The following is a 17,097-nucleotide window of genomic DNA, read 5'->3' on the forward strand; positions in this document are numbered from 1 at the left end:
TGGAACAATTATTACTTTATTTATAACACATACTAAACTTCACTTTATTTCAAAACAAAAATTAGATAAGACGTGCATATTTTTTTATTATTATGTTTTTCTTTAAGTTTGTGTGGGACGCCTTGCCACTAGACTGTGCTGAATGGCACTACCACCCACTCAAAACGTGTCATTTGTTAAACCAAATTTAATCTTTTTCACCTCATCTAACCTAGAAAAACCTTGTTATTTTTCTTCCACTCATCAAATTCTTTATTTGTTTGAATAAATATATAGCATATATTGTTTATGTGTGGTTTTAGGGTTTATAGAGTGAGAATTGCTTAAGAAAGAAAAAGGAGGGTTTTAACTGGTGGGGGTTTGGCGGTTACTTCTCGATCACTTTTTTCAATTAATCATACCGAATAAGCTATATAATATGTATAGAAACACTTCTTCCTTTACTCACTTTTTTCAATTAATCACAAACCCAATAAGCTAATATGTATAGAAATCCTTCTTCCTTTACTCAGCTATTTTAATTTCCTAAGCGATAAGAGATTGCCATTTTCATTTGTCCCAAGGTCAACATCTTTATAACTCGGATATGAACATCTTTGTGACTTTGACATATAAGATGTCAGAAGCCCTCTTTTCAGATCAATATTTCTATCTGCCACCTCCACCCCTTCCTTCGTCTTTCCGATGGAGGTGGACTGGGGTGGGGTTTGTGTTTCACGTTTTCATCTTGTACCTAAATATTTTTTTGGGTTTTATGTTAATATTCTGAAACTGTTAAACAATTATTATATTTCATGTTACAAATGGCAAGTTTTGAGTGAGTAATAATGCCACTAACTAGAGTCCTATGGTAAATCGACCACCACACAAGTTTTTCTCGAATAAATGAGACAAGGCGTGTGCAAAAATCATTTCCCTATGTAAATTGGGTTTAAAGCAATCCAGATATCAACAAGAAGTGGTAATTTGAGGCAACCTAGAATGGTAATAAATGTTGACTAGAATATGTTAGAATTTTAAATTAAATAATAATTAAGGGGCAACATAAATCGAAAGATACACACACACCTCTTATTTCCTCTCAAACCTTGTTAAGTTCTAGATTTTACATACATGAATCAAAGAATAATTAAACAATATAAATAAGCAGGAGTGAGCAAAATGAAAAACAAGTATTCGTGAAAATCATTTTCCTGAGCTATATAAGCCCTTAAATAATTTTGAGCTTGAAAAACACAACACAACACTTAACCCTAAACCAGTTTAGATGAAATTTAACATCTCCAACCATGAAGCGCTCTGGTTTCTCATAGATCTCAAAAGACTTGGGATTCGTTTGGAAGCATTTTTAAAATGACCGAACACTCTTTTAGTGAAAATATTTTTGGGTTCTAAAAGCACTTAGAGTGCTTCCTGCAAAAAGCATTTTAAGTACTTGCATTAAGCACTTTAAGTGCCTTTTCCATGATTCACTTACATTTTTAATAAGGATTTGTTCCAAAAAAATATTTCACCAGAAGTGCCTTAAGCATTTCAAAACCACTTCCAACCAAACTCTTACAAATTAAAGTCTGATTATTATCATTGATCAAAAAACAACTAGAATTAAAGGCTTACAAATTAAAGATAAAACCCCTCATAAATCTCAAAAGACCATGAGATGATGAGATGAGCCTAGCAAACACAAAAGACACGCATTTAATCCATAACCTGTACATTAACAGGTTGTTCCACCTGCATTATCCAGAAAACTGGCTTTGCTGCAGCAGAGTTGAATTACAAGAAGAGCATGAAAACGGCACATACTGTGACAATGAAGCACTCTGATTTGGGTTCGATCTCTAGCTATACAGCGTTAATCTTTCGTCATTTCTGCCTATATAAATGCTAACCAGTTCTCAAAGTAAAACCAACTTCATATTTGCGTTTAAAGAATTCCAATATTGGTACCTGCACAGAAAATCTTAGAAGTCCTTGGCTTTTCTTCTCAACTCATTAAGCTCCATCTCAATTTCAGAATCTCGAAATGGATATGCCTTGTTACTGGGAGCGGCTGTTCTTCCAGGCGGGAGCTCTCCTTTCTGTAGGATAGAGGGAAAAAACGTCAACAAACCTAGCAGTTGAGAGGCCATTAGGACACATGGTTGGAATTCATCTCGTTATGAATTTTTCAACAAAGGGAACAATGAACAGCAATGAGTGGAGGAGCATTAGATTATGGACAAAGCCGTTTCCGATTATTTATTCTCCATTTTGGTACCAAACAACACAATAAATGAAAGAACCACCATAGCAACCCAGATAAATAGACCGCATGATTCCTCTTAATGCTTCTTTGGTCAACCCAATTGAGTATGATGGAATTACAAGAAAATTAGACACCTAATAATGGGGCAGAAACCTTAAGGTTAAGAATCTAGTTCACGGGAATATATCAGCGGAAACTTGGATGCACGATCTCGTGAATATATAAATGTCCTGGTCAATAACCATACCTTTGAACTACCAGATAATTCTTTCTTCAAGTTTGCAAGATCATCGTCAACTGAAGAGCCCTCTAGCAACGCAAACTGCAATTTTGGTGTAGGTTAGGAAATGGTATGAAATCAATTTTCAGAAGGGAAAAAATCAAAAGCATGAATAAATAATATCCTCAGTATTATCCCTTAGGCAGATATAGTATGTGTGCAAAATAATCATCTTAAATTATCACTTCAAAATGGGTAAGTTTCTTTGCTGGGAGAGAAGCTCATTTCCATATAGAGCTGGTTTGCAGAACATTTGTCAAACATGAGGATCCAATCCTTCTATGTTTACATTTACAAACAAGAGCTGAAGAAATATACAATCAACATTGAATCAATGATTCAAATTTTGAATTGTCCAATGGAAACTATCAATCTTTAATTTCTATTGGCAATTAGTTGTACCCAGCTTCTATATCAAGAACTACTGGTAGATGTTTGGAAAAGTTAAAAAACAAAGAACCAATTAATCCTCTTTTCTAAGATCATTTATGATATGTTATAGTTTATAACTGTGTTCTCATGGGTATCTACGTGAATAAAACTTCCTAGCTAATGTGTGTGAATCCATGTGGGTACATGTACGTGTAATTGAAGGAGTAACAGGATCTGGATAAAAATGGAATCAGCAAAACAAGCTGGAAAGAGTCCTGATGTAATCTCCCATTAGTGTCCCTCCCGGTACTCTCGTAATGCCAAACATCCCACTTTCCAACAACGCATCGCTATTGCTACATTACTACTGCCAGGCCAGAGAGATCATGCATACATCCCAATTAAATTAAGTGAGACGCTATCCATGTTCCCCTTATTGCAGAAACACTACACCATTGTCAATTGTGTCCCAAGAATGAGCAATGTAGATGCACAATAGAAACATTTACAAGCCAAACATCGTAAATCTTCCACTTTGGTTTGACCATTGACGTTGATTCACAAGCAGATATCAATCGAACTCCTCATACTTTTGTTGTAAAGGAACTGTACAGGATGCCACTTATAAACGCCACATAATATATAGTGGTTCCCATGAGGGCCATGTTCTCTGGGTAGTTCAACAGGATTTCTCTTTTGCAAATGTTTAAATTGTGCATGACTTACCTAACCATTAGATGCAATTGACTACTTAGATTTTAAAATGCAATTTACAATGGAGAAGAAACCACTGCTCTCTACTGGCAGTCCCACTGCATTCTCCACTCTACTCTATTCTGCTGCAAAGCGACATCTCTCCGAGGTTTCTAAGTTGACCTCTAGGAGAGACAATGAGAAGACCATGCCATTAACAATATAGATCCAAACGAAATTTTGGTTTCTTCTTGAAAAACACTACAAAACCCACTTTCCATTCTATATATCTGAACATCTTTCTGCTGAGCATGCACAAAAAACAATGGAGACCAAAACTCTGACCAACAATGGCCAAAACTTAGGTCCTGAACCAAAATCGACCCCAAAGTCCTAGCAAGTTCACCCACAATATCCAAGTACAACACCTTATTACGATTGATAATAACTGTTCCAACCCTTAATGTCAGTGCACCTTCATGCCATTGTCCTTTACACACTAATGAGTTCTCCGTAGTTTGATCAATGAAGTTAATGGATTGTGGCCTTCTCATTTTCGTGTGGTTTGATACATCTTTTTGAACATAAAAAGCGAAGGAAAAAAAACAAATAAAGAAGAATAACTTAATCACCTCTCTAAAGTTTATTATTATTATTATTATTATTATTATTATTATTATTCTTCAATCTTTGGCAACTCTGATCTGGATTTGGAAATTTATTCTAGTTTCTAGGTTCATAATCAAAACAAACAAAAGGGAGAATTTAGAGGAATGGGAAGGTTGCATAAAATTCAAAATTTTCATTTTCATTTAATGGCTAAAACGGATATCAAAAAGTTGAACACCTTTTAGACATGGACAATTAAGAAATCCCCAATAGCCCAAACGTTTAAACTAATGGCTAAGAGAGGCACACTCTAAACTAAAGTCGCACTTTTACCAACTTCCTTACTAGTTAATTCTCATGTACAGCCAAAGCAAGCACAAGCATAATAGAAGAGACTTTGGAAAACAGAAGAAAACAAAGGTTTTATACCATGATAATGACCTAATTCATCCCGTAACCATATAGAAAATGGCCCAGACAAATATATGAACTTAATAAACTGACAACCCTTCCATTTAAAGAATATCAGCCAAACGAAAATCATTGTAATTTTGTCTATCAACACTTGAATGGTAATGCCACCTGCAATAGTTTCGAACAATTGCTTTGAGCACTCTCTAAACTTAAATGTAGCGAACGTCTAAACATTAGTATGTAGGGTATGCATGACACCCATGTTACTTTAGTATGTATTTAAGTCCATGAAGAAATTACAACCACCAAATAATACAGGTAAATAGTATGTAGGATATGTAGGATATTCATGTGACTCAAGTGTGCATTTACGTCCGTAAAGAAATTCCAACCACTACTAAGATGGGTGCTCTACTAAAATGACAGAAATTTTGCCACTACTTAAAACAGTTCATTGAGCTCATTCTTTGACTTGTTTCCGCGTCATATTTTTGAACTATGTTTTGGATTTTATCCTCCCTTCCTCCCCTGTTCTTATCAATTTGAAGACCATATAGAGTTGTAGAAACATAGGATCTAACATGGCATGGTGCCTAACTAAGCAAGATAAAAGTGTTACCTTTCCTTCCAGATCATCTGTAGTTAATTGACCAAGAGCTTCTGCTTGGGATTCCATTGCTAAGACTATTCAGATGAAAAAGGAATAGAAGAATTAATATACTTGATAAAAATCCATATAAATTAATGTATGGTTTTGTGTGTGTGTGTGTGTGTGTGTAATCAAAGATAGACAATCAACATGTAATGTGCGCAACAATGTGACTAGAAGTCAATCAACTTTGTGCAACAGAAGTTATATACAGAAAACATCCATAATGACAGGAACATGGCTGATAATCTCAAGCCAAGGCAGGAAGGATACTCCTTCATTTAATTAACTGAACCAAAAGTGCTGATAGCTGAAAATGATTTTACTCACATATACATGGTTTTCTTTGTATACTAACAACAGAAAAAGGATGTGCTAAAACTGACTATCAAGAAAATCATTTTCTAGGTGGAAGCAGCGAGGCCGCAATGCAATTACAGTAACAGAAATTCTTGCACTGTAGAGGGTAGAAATAAGCACCCTTGGTAAATGCAAAAAGACAAATGAAATGGATCAAAAGGGATTGGCAAATTGGGAAGAGCAAAACTCTCAGAATTTAGCACAGTGCTACTACTGGTGAAAGAACAAACATAGGCCAGGATCAGAAATATTGTAATCACATACAAATACCAGGCCGATTTCTTTTTCTGTTTACAAATATTAGGCAAAGTTCACACCATCGTCCAACGTCACTTCATCCCAATTTTGAAGGAAGAGATGAACAATCTCTAGTTCTTACATTCAATCAGACTTTGTACCTCTGGACAACTCCTGTTGATGACAAAGTCTGATTTCATCTCTAATCTTACATATTTACCAGGAAACATATATCTAACATGCTCAATCAGGAAACTGGGAGGCTGTAAAATATACGAAACAATGATTTTTTTCTAAAATCCAAACAAGCTTTTGGTACTTGTAAGTTGTAATACTGATTAGCAACTAGGAAATTCTTTGTATGAATGTGTGCTGTGAATATCTCGTTTACGAATGGAAAAAATAGAACAAACTCGAAATCGAAAACAAAATAATCAAATAAATAACACCAAAAATTTACATGGGCAGCAACAACTAATTTTCACTGTGTCAACAATGAGTACAACAAATAACCTTGCCAAGCCTCTAGGATTAAGACTTGATGAAAGAACAAGAACAAGAACAAGAAATACTCTATATCTCTTTTCTTCTCTCTCACACACACCTTGTCCTCACAATATTCTCTAACTCTTAACTCCTAGAGTGGTATAGAACTGATTGTTTTGCTCCAATTCAAAACTAGTGCAATAGCTCCTTTATATAGACATAATAAAGGTCTTCTTCAATAAGGATTACTAATCCTAATTGAAAATCTAGTTACGGATCGTTCTCCAATTGAGAAACCAACTCCAGTTGAGAAAACAACTCCAATTGGGTAAACAATTTAATCCTCCAAGACTATAATTCCTAATAGACTTACGACAACTCATCATGGGCAGTCAAAACCCAACAATGCGAATGATCAACTATTTTAAATTTGACATATCACATGCTTACCAATCAGGGATTAGGCACATGAACGCTGAGCACATATAAAAGTACAATGTGATGAACTTTCTCTCAATATATTTTAAGCAGACTGTACCCTCAAATATTTAAGTCAACTAGAGTCCAGAAAGGAATTCCATACGCAAATCAGTTCATTTTGAAATTATAGTTTTCTGATTTAGCAGCCATTTTAGAGCTGGTTGACTTTGGGCATCCAAAGATTTCCTCGGGCGAAACGAAGATCAGCATCAAATGGAAATGCAGAATGGAGCTTCAATAAATCATAAACTATTTCCATAATTGACAGCTGCCTCACCTTTCTCTTCCATCTTATCAAAAGCTGAAAGAGCACTACTTGTATTGACATTCCCCACCATCTCACTCACTTTAGTTGCAGTCCTGAAGCAACAGCATAGCAGCAATTACCAGCAACGCTAAGGGGATACCAGACTCTATTGACCCAGAAATTGAACTGAATTTAAATAAATAAATAAATAAAACAAAGAGATAACAGACTTGGTAAGAAAGGAAAGTGAGAATGATAGAATAAACTAACTTTGCAGACTGAGCACGTGCTTTGAGGGTATCCTTTTTCGACCTTGCCTCCTGTATCTTGCTCTCTAAAAGCTACACAAAATAGATTTCATAGAATAATTGATGGATTTTTCTACACAAAAAGTCAAAACAAATGTAATTTAGGTAGTCATTGATGACCTCACTATGAGCAAAATAATTTAAATTCGCTTACCCGTGTATTAGACACAAGATTATCAACAACAGCTTTTTGTTGATCAAGTTGAGATTTCAAAGTACTAGCATTATCCTGAAAACATACAAAGACAATAATGCAATGAAACTTTGGCAGCCTCACGATGAGAGAAAACTAGCTTGTGAATAACAAGGTAATTTTTTAATTGATGGCGTGAGCTCAATTTTCCTAAACACACCAAATAGAAGTTTTCCTTAATAATGATACACATTTCTCAAAACTAGAAATACTAATATAAAATAACCAAAAAAAAAAAGTAGAAGCATAATAAACTTACAGCAAAAGATTTACGCCTCTTCAGAGCTTCACGTGCAAGATCCTCCTCTCCTTTTTGAAGAGCTAATTGTGCTTTGCGGTACCTATAGTAACATACACCAGGATTTTAACAATTACTTGCCGCTTTATTTGAGACAATAAGATATCAACCCGATCCACATTACCAGTCCTCAGAAGCTTGTGCAGCAGCTTTGTACTTATTCTCCATCCGCTTTTGAGATGCCAACACCTTCACATGAGAAAGAGGAAAAGACAGAGAATAGGCATGATCAATGCTAGATGAACATTAAAGCGTAAAATCGAGACCATTTAAAAAATTAAACACAAGCAATGTATTAGGGAGAATGACAAGTCATCCAATACAGTTACTGTTAAATAGTTTGTTAAAGCTAAATGTAATTAGTTCCGTTAGTAACTGTAATTAGTTAAGGTAGGTATTCTTGTAACTAGTCTAAGGCAGCAAAGGCTATATATATTCACATCTGTGAAACTGATTTATTCATTCAATACAATTGGAAAACTTATAGAGTAAGTTTTTCTGTTTCTATATGGTATCTCGCCATTCTACTTCATAGCACCGACCTTCTCTTCCGCTCGTCAAATCGATCGATTCTTGATCGATTCTTGCCTTCTTCTCTCTGATTCTTCAATTTTTCGTCTCCGATCTCTCTTGAATCTTAATCTCTGCAAGATATGGCTGCTCAATTTTAATCGCCACCAACTGGATCATCTTCTCCGATCATCTCCCCTTCGGTCCAAAACCCTAATTCTTCTTCTAATCCAAGTCCTCTGAATTCGTATACCTCTCTTACGATTCACAACATCGGCAGTATGGTGTCGATCAAGCTGAAAAGATCCAACTATTTGCCATGGCGAGCATTGTTTGCTCCAATTTTCAGGCAATACAAACTTCTTGGTATCATTGATGGCACTAAGATTTGTCCTTTGCCATTCTTGCCTAATCGCTCGATGAACCCTGCCTTCGAGGATTGGTATGAAAAGGATCTAAATCTCTTGATCTAGCTTAATTCTACCTTATCAGAAGAGATCATTCCGTTCAAGGTTGGGGTTTCCTCTTCTCGCGAGCTCTAGGTGAAGCTTGAACAGCACTTTGGTGGAGTTTCGGAGGCTCACGTTCACCAATTGCGATCTCGACTTCAATCAATTCAGAAAGGATCTCAGTCCATCTCTGAGTATCTTCAACAAATCAAGGAAATTGCTGATTCCTTGCAAGCTGCTGGTGCTTTAGTGTCCGATCGTGACCTAATTGTTGCCACACTACATGGATTGCATGATGAATTCGAGTCCTTTATTGATTCCATCATGTTGCGGTTATCTTCTACATCCCTTGATGAACTCCATGGTCTCTTACTCACCAAAGAGTTGTCTATGGCTCGCCACAAGACTGTTATTTCCTCCTCTGCAACTGAGCCCTTTCAAGCCTTCTCAGTGCAATCTCAGCCTCACCTGCTTCCTACTCCATTTGCTTTTGCTGCTCAAAACCAACCACTTCATTCTGCTTAATCATGGTAAGCCACCTCAAGGTAATTTCTCCTCAAATCGTAGCAATCGCAATTTTCATAATAATCGTGGTACTTTCACCAACAATCGTGGAAATCGAAATTATCAAGGCTCTCGCAATTATCAAGGTTCTTCCACTTTCAAAGTTCCTCGTCAGATCTGTGGTTCTACCAGTCATGAGGCAATTGACTGCTTTGATCGTATGAATCCGGACATTTGTGGTCGAATTCCTCCAACCAAACTTGCTGCTATGTGTGTGCATCATTCAGCCAAACCCTCTCAGCCTTGGTTAATTGATTATGGGGCCACTTCCCACATCACCAATGATGTAGCCAATATTTCTTCTCCTACTCCCTACACTGGAGAGGACAAAGTGTACATTGGAGATGGTAAAGGATTATCTATCTATAATATTGGTTCATCATCTCTGCACACTCCTCATAATTCCTTTAAGCTGAGAAATGTTTTACATGTTCCTTTCATGAAACATAATCTCTTGTCTGCTTATCAATTTCTTAAGGATAATAACTGTTCATTGACTCTTGACCCTTAGAGATCCACTATCAAGGATCGCATTTCGGGGAAGATGCTTTTACAAGGACCTGTTAGGGATGGTATTTTCCATTGAAGTCCAAGTCCGATGTATTTTCTACATTTGTTACTTTCAAAAACTATGTAGAAAACTTCAATGGAAATAAAATCAAGATTCTGCGTTCAGATTCAGGAGGTGAATTCACTAGTCACTCTCTTGCTTCATTTCTTAATGCACATTGTATATTTCATCAGTTTAGTTGTCCACATACTCCTGAACAAAATGGCTGTGCAGAGAGAAAGCACAAACATCTTGTTGAGACAGCTCGAACATTACTTGTTGCCTCTCATGTTCCTCAGGTTTTCTGGGTTGAAGCATTCTCCACTACAATATATCTTATCGATAGACTTCCTATTTCTAGTCTTACAAAGTCACCTTGGGAACTTCTCTTCAACCAACACCCAGATTACTCTAAACTGAAAGTCTTTGGCTGTCAATGTTATCCATGGCTTAAACCTTACATTCACAGCAAATTGGATGCTAAAAGCAAAAGTTGTGTGTTTTTCGGATATAGTCTTCAACATAAAGGCTACAGGTGTCTTGATCCCATGACAAATAGAATCTACATATCAAGACATGTTGTCTTTGATGAAAAATCTTATCCATTTAAGTCACTGCAGCTCCACAGTTCCAATTCAGAGAATTCATCTTTGGAATATTCTCCATCTTTGGACCTTCACTTCAGCAAACACTTTCTCAAGTTCTCCTACAGCTAGTAACTCTTCAGAACCACAGTGTACTTCTGTACCTAATCCTATCACTCAGATCTCAACTTCAACTGAGAATCCTTCAGCAATCAGTCAGTGGATAATTCTCACAATTCTTCCAGTTTTGTCTCTCTCAGAGAATCCTCTCTAGTGCCTATTCAGACAAGCCATCCACCTATTTCTGGGAATACACATCCAATGATTACAAGATCTAAGGCTGGAATATACAAGTCTAGAGCTTATGCAGCAACGAAACATCCACTTCCAGTTGATCTTGAATTTGTTCCCAGTACTTATTTGCAAGCATCAAAGCATGCTCAGGAGAGCTGCAATGCAGGCTGAATATAATGCTTTAATAACCACAAGCACTTGGTCTCTTGTTCCATCTCATCCTTCTCAGAATGTAGTTGGTTGTAAATGGGTGTTCCGGGTCAAGAAAAATCCTGATGGAACCATTGACAGACACAAAGCCCGCTTGGTGGCAAAGGGCTTTCATTAGCAAGGAGTTGATTTTCAAGAAACCTTCAACCCTGTTGTTAAACCGGTTACCATTCGGATTCTCCTTACACTTGATGTCCAATATAATTGGTTTTTGAACCAATTAGACATTAGCAATGCATTTCTTCATGGAGACTTAAAGGATGTTTACATGCAAAACCTCCTGGTTTTATTGATCCTAACTCTCCCAATTTTGTTTGCAAGCTGAAGAAATCCTTATATGGTCTTAAACAACCTCCTCGAGCTTGGTTTGATAAATTGTTTCAAGCCCTTCGTACACTTGGGTTTCACCAATCCCAATCTGATGCTTCTTTGTTTGTCCTTAATGGACCTCAGTTGGTCATTGTCCTTGTTTATGTGGATGATATCTTAGTCACTGGACCCAACCCAACTCTCAACTCTGTCAACAGTTTATACAACAACTTAGCACTCAGTTTCCAGTGAAAGATCTTGGTCCTTTACACTATTTCTTGGGATTGGAAATACACTGATCTAACAAAAGACTCTTTCTACATTAGACCAAGTACTTACTTGATCTCCTAAAGAAAACAAATATGGAGGATGCAAAACCTTGTTGCATTCCTCTCGGTTCTAAGAAACTGGATCACAGTGGGCCTCTCTTATCAAATCCCACTGAATATCGCTCTATAGTTGGTGGGTTACAATATCTCACTTGGACTCGACCAGATCTTGCATTTGCTATCAATCAGATGTCAATTTATGCATGCTCCAAGAGAACAACATCTTCAAGTAGCAAAAAAGGTCCTCAGATTTCTTAAAGGTTCTATTTCCCATGGTTTATGGTTCACTAAAGGTCCTATCAATCTTTCAGCATACTCTAATGTTGATTGGACTGGCTGCACATTTGATAGGCGGTCCACCAGTGGATATTGTGTATTTCTTAGTTCTAATCTCATCAGTTGGAGTGCAAAGAAACAAAGCACTGTTGCTCGTTCCTCTACAGAAACTGAATATCGTTCTTTAGCACATACTGCTGCAGAACTCACTTGGGTCTGCAAAATTCTCAAAGATCTTCATTTCCCTCTACCTACACTGCCTACACTTGCAAAATTCTCAAAGATCTTCATTTCCCTCTACCTACACTGCCTACACTATGGTGTGATAATATCTAAGCAATCTCTTTAGCATCTAATCCTATTTTTCATGCTCGAACCAAGCATGTTGAGATTGACTATCACTACATCCAGGAGTTGGTACTAGCAAATCTCATCAAAGTCCACTATGTTTGCAGTGAAGACCAATTGGCTGATCTCCACACCAAATCTTTGTCTAAATGCAGATTCTCTTATCTGTGTTCCAAGCTTCCAATTGGAATCCTCTCTGATTCCTCCTTTAGCTTGAGAGGGTGTATTAGGGAGAATGACAAGTCATCCAATATAGTTACTGTTAAATAGTTTGTTAAAGCTAAATGTAATTAGTTCTGTTAGTAACTGTAATTAGTTAAGGTAGTTGAGGGTATTCTTGTAACTAGCCTAAGGCAGCTAAGGCTATATATATTCACATCTGTGTAACTGATTTATTTTATTCATTCAATACAATTGGAAAACTTACAGAGGAAGTTTTCTGTTTCTATACAATGTATAAAAGAGAAAATTATGAGATATCCAAAGTATATCTAAAGCTAACCCAGTAGCTATTCAAGGATGATATACTTGCCGTTTCAGTTTGTCATCTACAACAAAATAGGAAAGTTGAAAACTGAAAGACATAAGAACGAAGGCAAAAGAAAAGGTGCAAAAAACTGCAGAGAACGTGAGGCAATTATAAAATATTGTAGAAGAAAAGAAAAACGAGTCGATCATGAGACTTTTTGAAAACAATTGCATTAAGAAGAAGGAAAAAAAAACAAAGAAAAGAAGTAAAAGTTTTGGGAACATGAGGCTTACTTGTGCTGTGGCCTGACGCATCTTTGTCAAATCATCATTCATTTCAAGAACTGCTTGCTCTAAGATTTTCTCAGGATCTTCAAAGGTACTTACTAATGCATTTGCATATGACTGCAATTAAAAGAATTAATGTAAGAAGAAAAAGGTACAATCAGTTATAATAAAACCATCACATTATTATTTATTATGTGAATACAGTAATCATTCATAAGATATCACCTTGACAACTCTAGCAAACCGGTCAAATAGGTTCATACGAGCACCAAGAGCCCCCCCACGTTGTCTAGAATAACGTGGTCGACTGGAAGGAGAAACCCTAATCACTTCAACTTTTAGAGCCCCAACTGAAAATAAAATAAATGTAAGCCAAGATCTAATACCTATTTTTAGGTAATTTGCAAGTTTAGTAGAACAGATACTAGAACAAAAACAAAACCTAAAAGATTAGAGTTCAAGGTTATTGCGAAACTCCACAACAGGGTGTGCAAAATGCATTGCTTACAGACCTTAATTGTTGTCCACCTTTTACTTCTATGCATAAGTAATGTTTATATCATTAACTCATAGTATGCAATTCATGTATCTTGTTGGACACAACAAACAGGAATTCACCAAGAGAAACACATCCTCAATGACAACAGACATACATAAACCCAACAATAAAGTTCAATGGGATAACAGAAATTTAGTCAATTGCACTTGCATCTAGATGTAATTTTTTTTACTTGCTTTTAGGTTAATAAAACTTGTGGATTAAGAATGAATTTGAAATCAATAAAAAGTAAGACTTTAAACCTAGCATATTCTTAGACTTCATCAAGCTGTTCACAGTAGAGAGAGACATAATCATATCCAAATGCAAGCTAGCAGATTTAAATGGACAAAAGGCATTTTTTCTAGAATCACATGTTAAGATTTTGGCAAATAGGACCTTGTTTGAGTCAGAGATTTGCAGCGGTAGTGTTTTCCTTTGTAAATAGTTTTTTCTTATGCTATCTGAAATACGCCATAATGGATTTCAAAGAACCTTACATCCTTTTTGAAGAGATAGAATGTTATATCCTTTAATATCATTAGAGATAGAATGTTATATCCTTTAATATCATTCTCATTTGACTTGAAGAAATGTAATTGTTTTTCTATAAGATAAATAAATTATGTACACGTTCTTTGAGCTTGACCATAAATTAAAAAATATATCTCCTTTACATTTATGTTGGGGAATTGTTATAGCACTTCAGAATAGTCATTTTGCACTCCTCCCACCCACATCTTTTTCACTATAGAGAAATGCAGGAAGGTTTTTTTTTTGGTGCCAGTAACAGTTCCCTTTTAAGCTAATCCCTAGTGGATAAAGGTTAGTTCCAAAATTTTGGAGATATCTTGTTAAAATAAACTACTTTTCAGATGTTTCCATGACAATGGTGTAGCTAATAAAATGTTTACTTTACTATGAAAGAAGCGCACAAATACATGCCTGCTTGTATTTTCTTATCAGAATTAGCTACTTCATGTCGTCATCAAATCCCACGCGTTGAAGACTTGACGAGTAATTGAGATAGAGCAAGAATAACTATGTCATCCTCATATCGTTCTTGCATGAGTCTCAATTGAGAATTTCTAACCAGCTCCTTTTTAAGACAGAAATTTCTAAACAGTTGAAGCTAACGCTTTCCCAATGTCCCAATGCAAGGAGTACCGGGTGAGACTAAATGAAGTAGCAATTGACACTTAATGAAAAGAACATACTGTATAAAGAACTGGAAGCCAAATATAGAATGGGCCCAATTGGAAATGCTTCTCTAGAGAGCACTTCTTTTCATAAGAGCTTCAATTAGAATAACTTCGAAATATATAATCAAATGAAGTGCTTCCGGAAAATAAATAAATAAATAAAGGCACCTAGATGCTTCTTCTTGCTTTTCTCTGCCACACATGTTCATAAGCGCTTTTGGTTATCAGGAAAACGCTTTCAGCTATTCTAAAATAACTTCCAAACAGGCCCAAAGCAAATACCAAACGCAATTGTCTTCTCAAAATCTAATTATCTCCACTATATTTCCCCACTACAAGTTCAAGATAGAACCTTTGAAAACAGAAACTCAATTCTCCATGAAATGTTTCCCCATTCCCCACTGAAAGCCAACCTTTAGAAGCAAAGATAACCCACTCCCCACTAAGCTCGATACAACTATTTGGATTCCCAACCAACCAATAAACAAGTCTCAAAGCATTCAAAGCAAGGTGAAAAACAGAGCAAACGTGCAGATATGGAAGTCCAATTGAAAATCTAAAAGATACCCATTCACTGAAAACTTGAGTAATCAAAAGGCACACACCTCCGCCATTGAAGAAGGAAGTCGTGAGAGGTTTTCTGACCATGGAGAGACTGTTGGAGCTTGAAGAAGAAGCTAGGAACGAAGAGGCAGGCGTCGACGCCATGGTCAATCCTGTAAATATCTGCGATTTTGTGGCCATTCTGAGGGAGAAGTCAGTTGAAATGCTGCAAAATTTTATAGATAGGATTCAACAAGATGATGATCACTTCTCCCCCTTTCTCAATCACCACTTTTATTTTCTCAATTCTTTTCGGCCTTGTGATTTTCCTGCGAGTTGGGCGGGTTGGGCCGTTACATATAACCCGCAAATGGTTCCCGTTGTTTTCTTCTGAACCAGGCCCGTCCAGTGAAGCCCATCTATACGGTTTTGGTAACTTTTGCTTGGAAAATATTTCTGTACGATTTTTATCACAAATGATCTCTGAAATTGAATATCAATATATCTAGTCTCTGAAATAGGGAAAAACTTTTGTTGGGCTTGGTTTGCCACTGGACTTTGTTGAATGACATTACAATCCATTCAAAACTCAGCATATGGCGAATCTTAAATATAATCATTTATCATTCTTTTATATTCAAAACTATCATAATTATTTTTCCTGCTAATTAATATACACCTTGAGATAAATTGGTTCATATTTTTCTTCTTCTCCTTTTTTTCTCTCCTTTTCCTTCCCAAATGCACAAAAGAAGTTCTTATTAGCATCTCCACTAACTTGGTTAGTCACACATGATTTCATTTTTTATTCTTCAAAAATTGTGTTTTTGTTTTCATGAAATAATTGGTGCCAACTTCATAGTATTTCCTATGTGCTCATTTGTTGATCTTAGATTGTTTGTTCGCATCAATCTAGTTGAATTGATATATGCCGGAAATATCTTTTCACACATATTTTAAAACACTGAATTCAATATGGTAATGTTGAAGCGGTGACCATTATTCCATTGAGTGAGGATATTCAGAGTGTTCTATCTTTGAAGAGTGTTGCATAGGTGTTGTTGGAGAGGTTGAAAATAGATATTTATCAAGATGCTTGATGAAAGAATACTTAACTTAAATTGCTTTGAGATGAAAGAAGCAAATTTGGTAGTAACCTATCAATTAAAAAAATTTCAAAGATTAGACTAACATATTAATAAAAACTCATAATAAAGAACAACGAAAAAAACTATTGTATAAATATGTGGGTTATTCATATTAACATATTAACCCTAATATGTCTATATATATATATATGTGTGTGTGTGTGTGTGTGTGTGTGTGTGTGGGTTATTCATGTCAAGTTAACATGATCAAATCAACTATTGTATAAATAATTAAAAAAACTTACAAATTATTGATTGTTCCTGGAGAAGGTTTTAGGGTGTAGAATTTTTTTTTTTTTTTTGAAGAAAGAAGTAAGAGAAAAAATTGGGAGAGAGAAAGAAGTGGGAGAGAGAAGAAAGTAAAGAGTTTGGCAAAACATATACTAGAGGGGATATTTTGGAAGAAAAAAGGGCAAAAGAAGTGAAAAAATGAACCATTAGATTGAGCTAATAGTGTATATTAATTAATAGGAAAAATAATTATGAGAATCTTAAATATAAAAGAAAGATAAATGGTAATATTTAAGATTTGCCACGTGGCAAATTTTGAATGGATTGGTAGTGTCATTTAACAAAGTCCAATGGCAGACCAAGCCCTACATAAGTTTTTCTC

The 17,097-nt window shown here is 35.8% G+C and overlaps 1 protein-coding gene across 2 annotated transcripts; it reads right to left on the reverse strand.

Annotated features, from left to right (window-relative positions):
• Window positions 1-1,557: 1,557 nt before the first annotated feature.
• LOC137708289 (membrane-associated protein VIPP1, chloroplastic) lies at window positions 1,558-15,651 on the reverse strand. Of its 2 annotated transcripts, XM_088689322.1 has the most exons (12): window positions 15,399-15,651; window positions 13,279-13,403; window positions 13,060-13,170; window positions 7,999-8,063; window positions 7,836-7,917; window positions 7,538-7,612; window positions 7,346-7,416; window positions 7,106-7,188; window positions 5,236-5,300; window positions 2,496-2,570; window positions 1,951-2,081; window positions 1,558-1,760 (listed from the first exon to the last, which is right to left on the reverse strand). In XM_088689322.1, the coding sequence occupies exons 1-11, from the start codon at window positions 15,535-15,537 to the stop codon at window positions 1,965-1,967; spliced, it is 1,008 nt and encodes a 335-aa protein (XP_088545448.1). In that variant the 5' UTR covers window positions 15,538-15,651; the 3' UTR covers window positions 1,558-1,760; window positions 1,951-1,964. The 2 variants fall into 2 exon arrangements, with proteins under 2 accessions (XP_088545448.1, XP_068303434.2); XM_068447333.2 differs by having other exon boundaries at window positions 1,740-2,081.
• Window positions 15,652-17,097: the final 1,446 nt, after the last annotated feature.

Source organism: Pyrus communis, chromosome 17, assembly GCF_041283825.1.
Source record: "Pyrus communis isolate YQ-2024b chromosome 17, ASM4128382v1, whole genome shotgun sequence".
Lineage (NCBI taxonomy): Eukaryota > Viridiplantae > Streptophyta > Magnoliopsida > Rosales > Rosaceae > Pyrus > Pyrus communis.

Excerpts from the sequence above, each read along its gene's own strand:
- LOC137708289 (XM_088689322.1), bottom strand. The coding sequence starts at position 15,537 with ATGGCCACAAAATCGCAGATATTTACAGGATTGACCATGGCGTCGACG. Across the intron at positions 13,404-15,398 it reads TTCCTTCTTCAATGGCGGAG|TTGGGGCTCTAAAAGTTGAA; the intron begins GTGTGTGCCTTT and ends TTTTATTTTCAG. Across the intron at positions 5,301-7,105 it reads TGATAAGATGGAAGAGAAAG|TCTTAGCAATGGAATCCCAA; the intron begins GTGAGGCAGCTG and ends TCATCTGAATAG.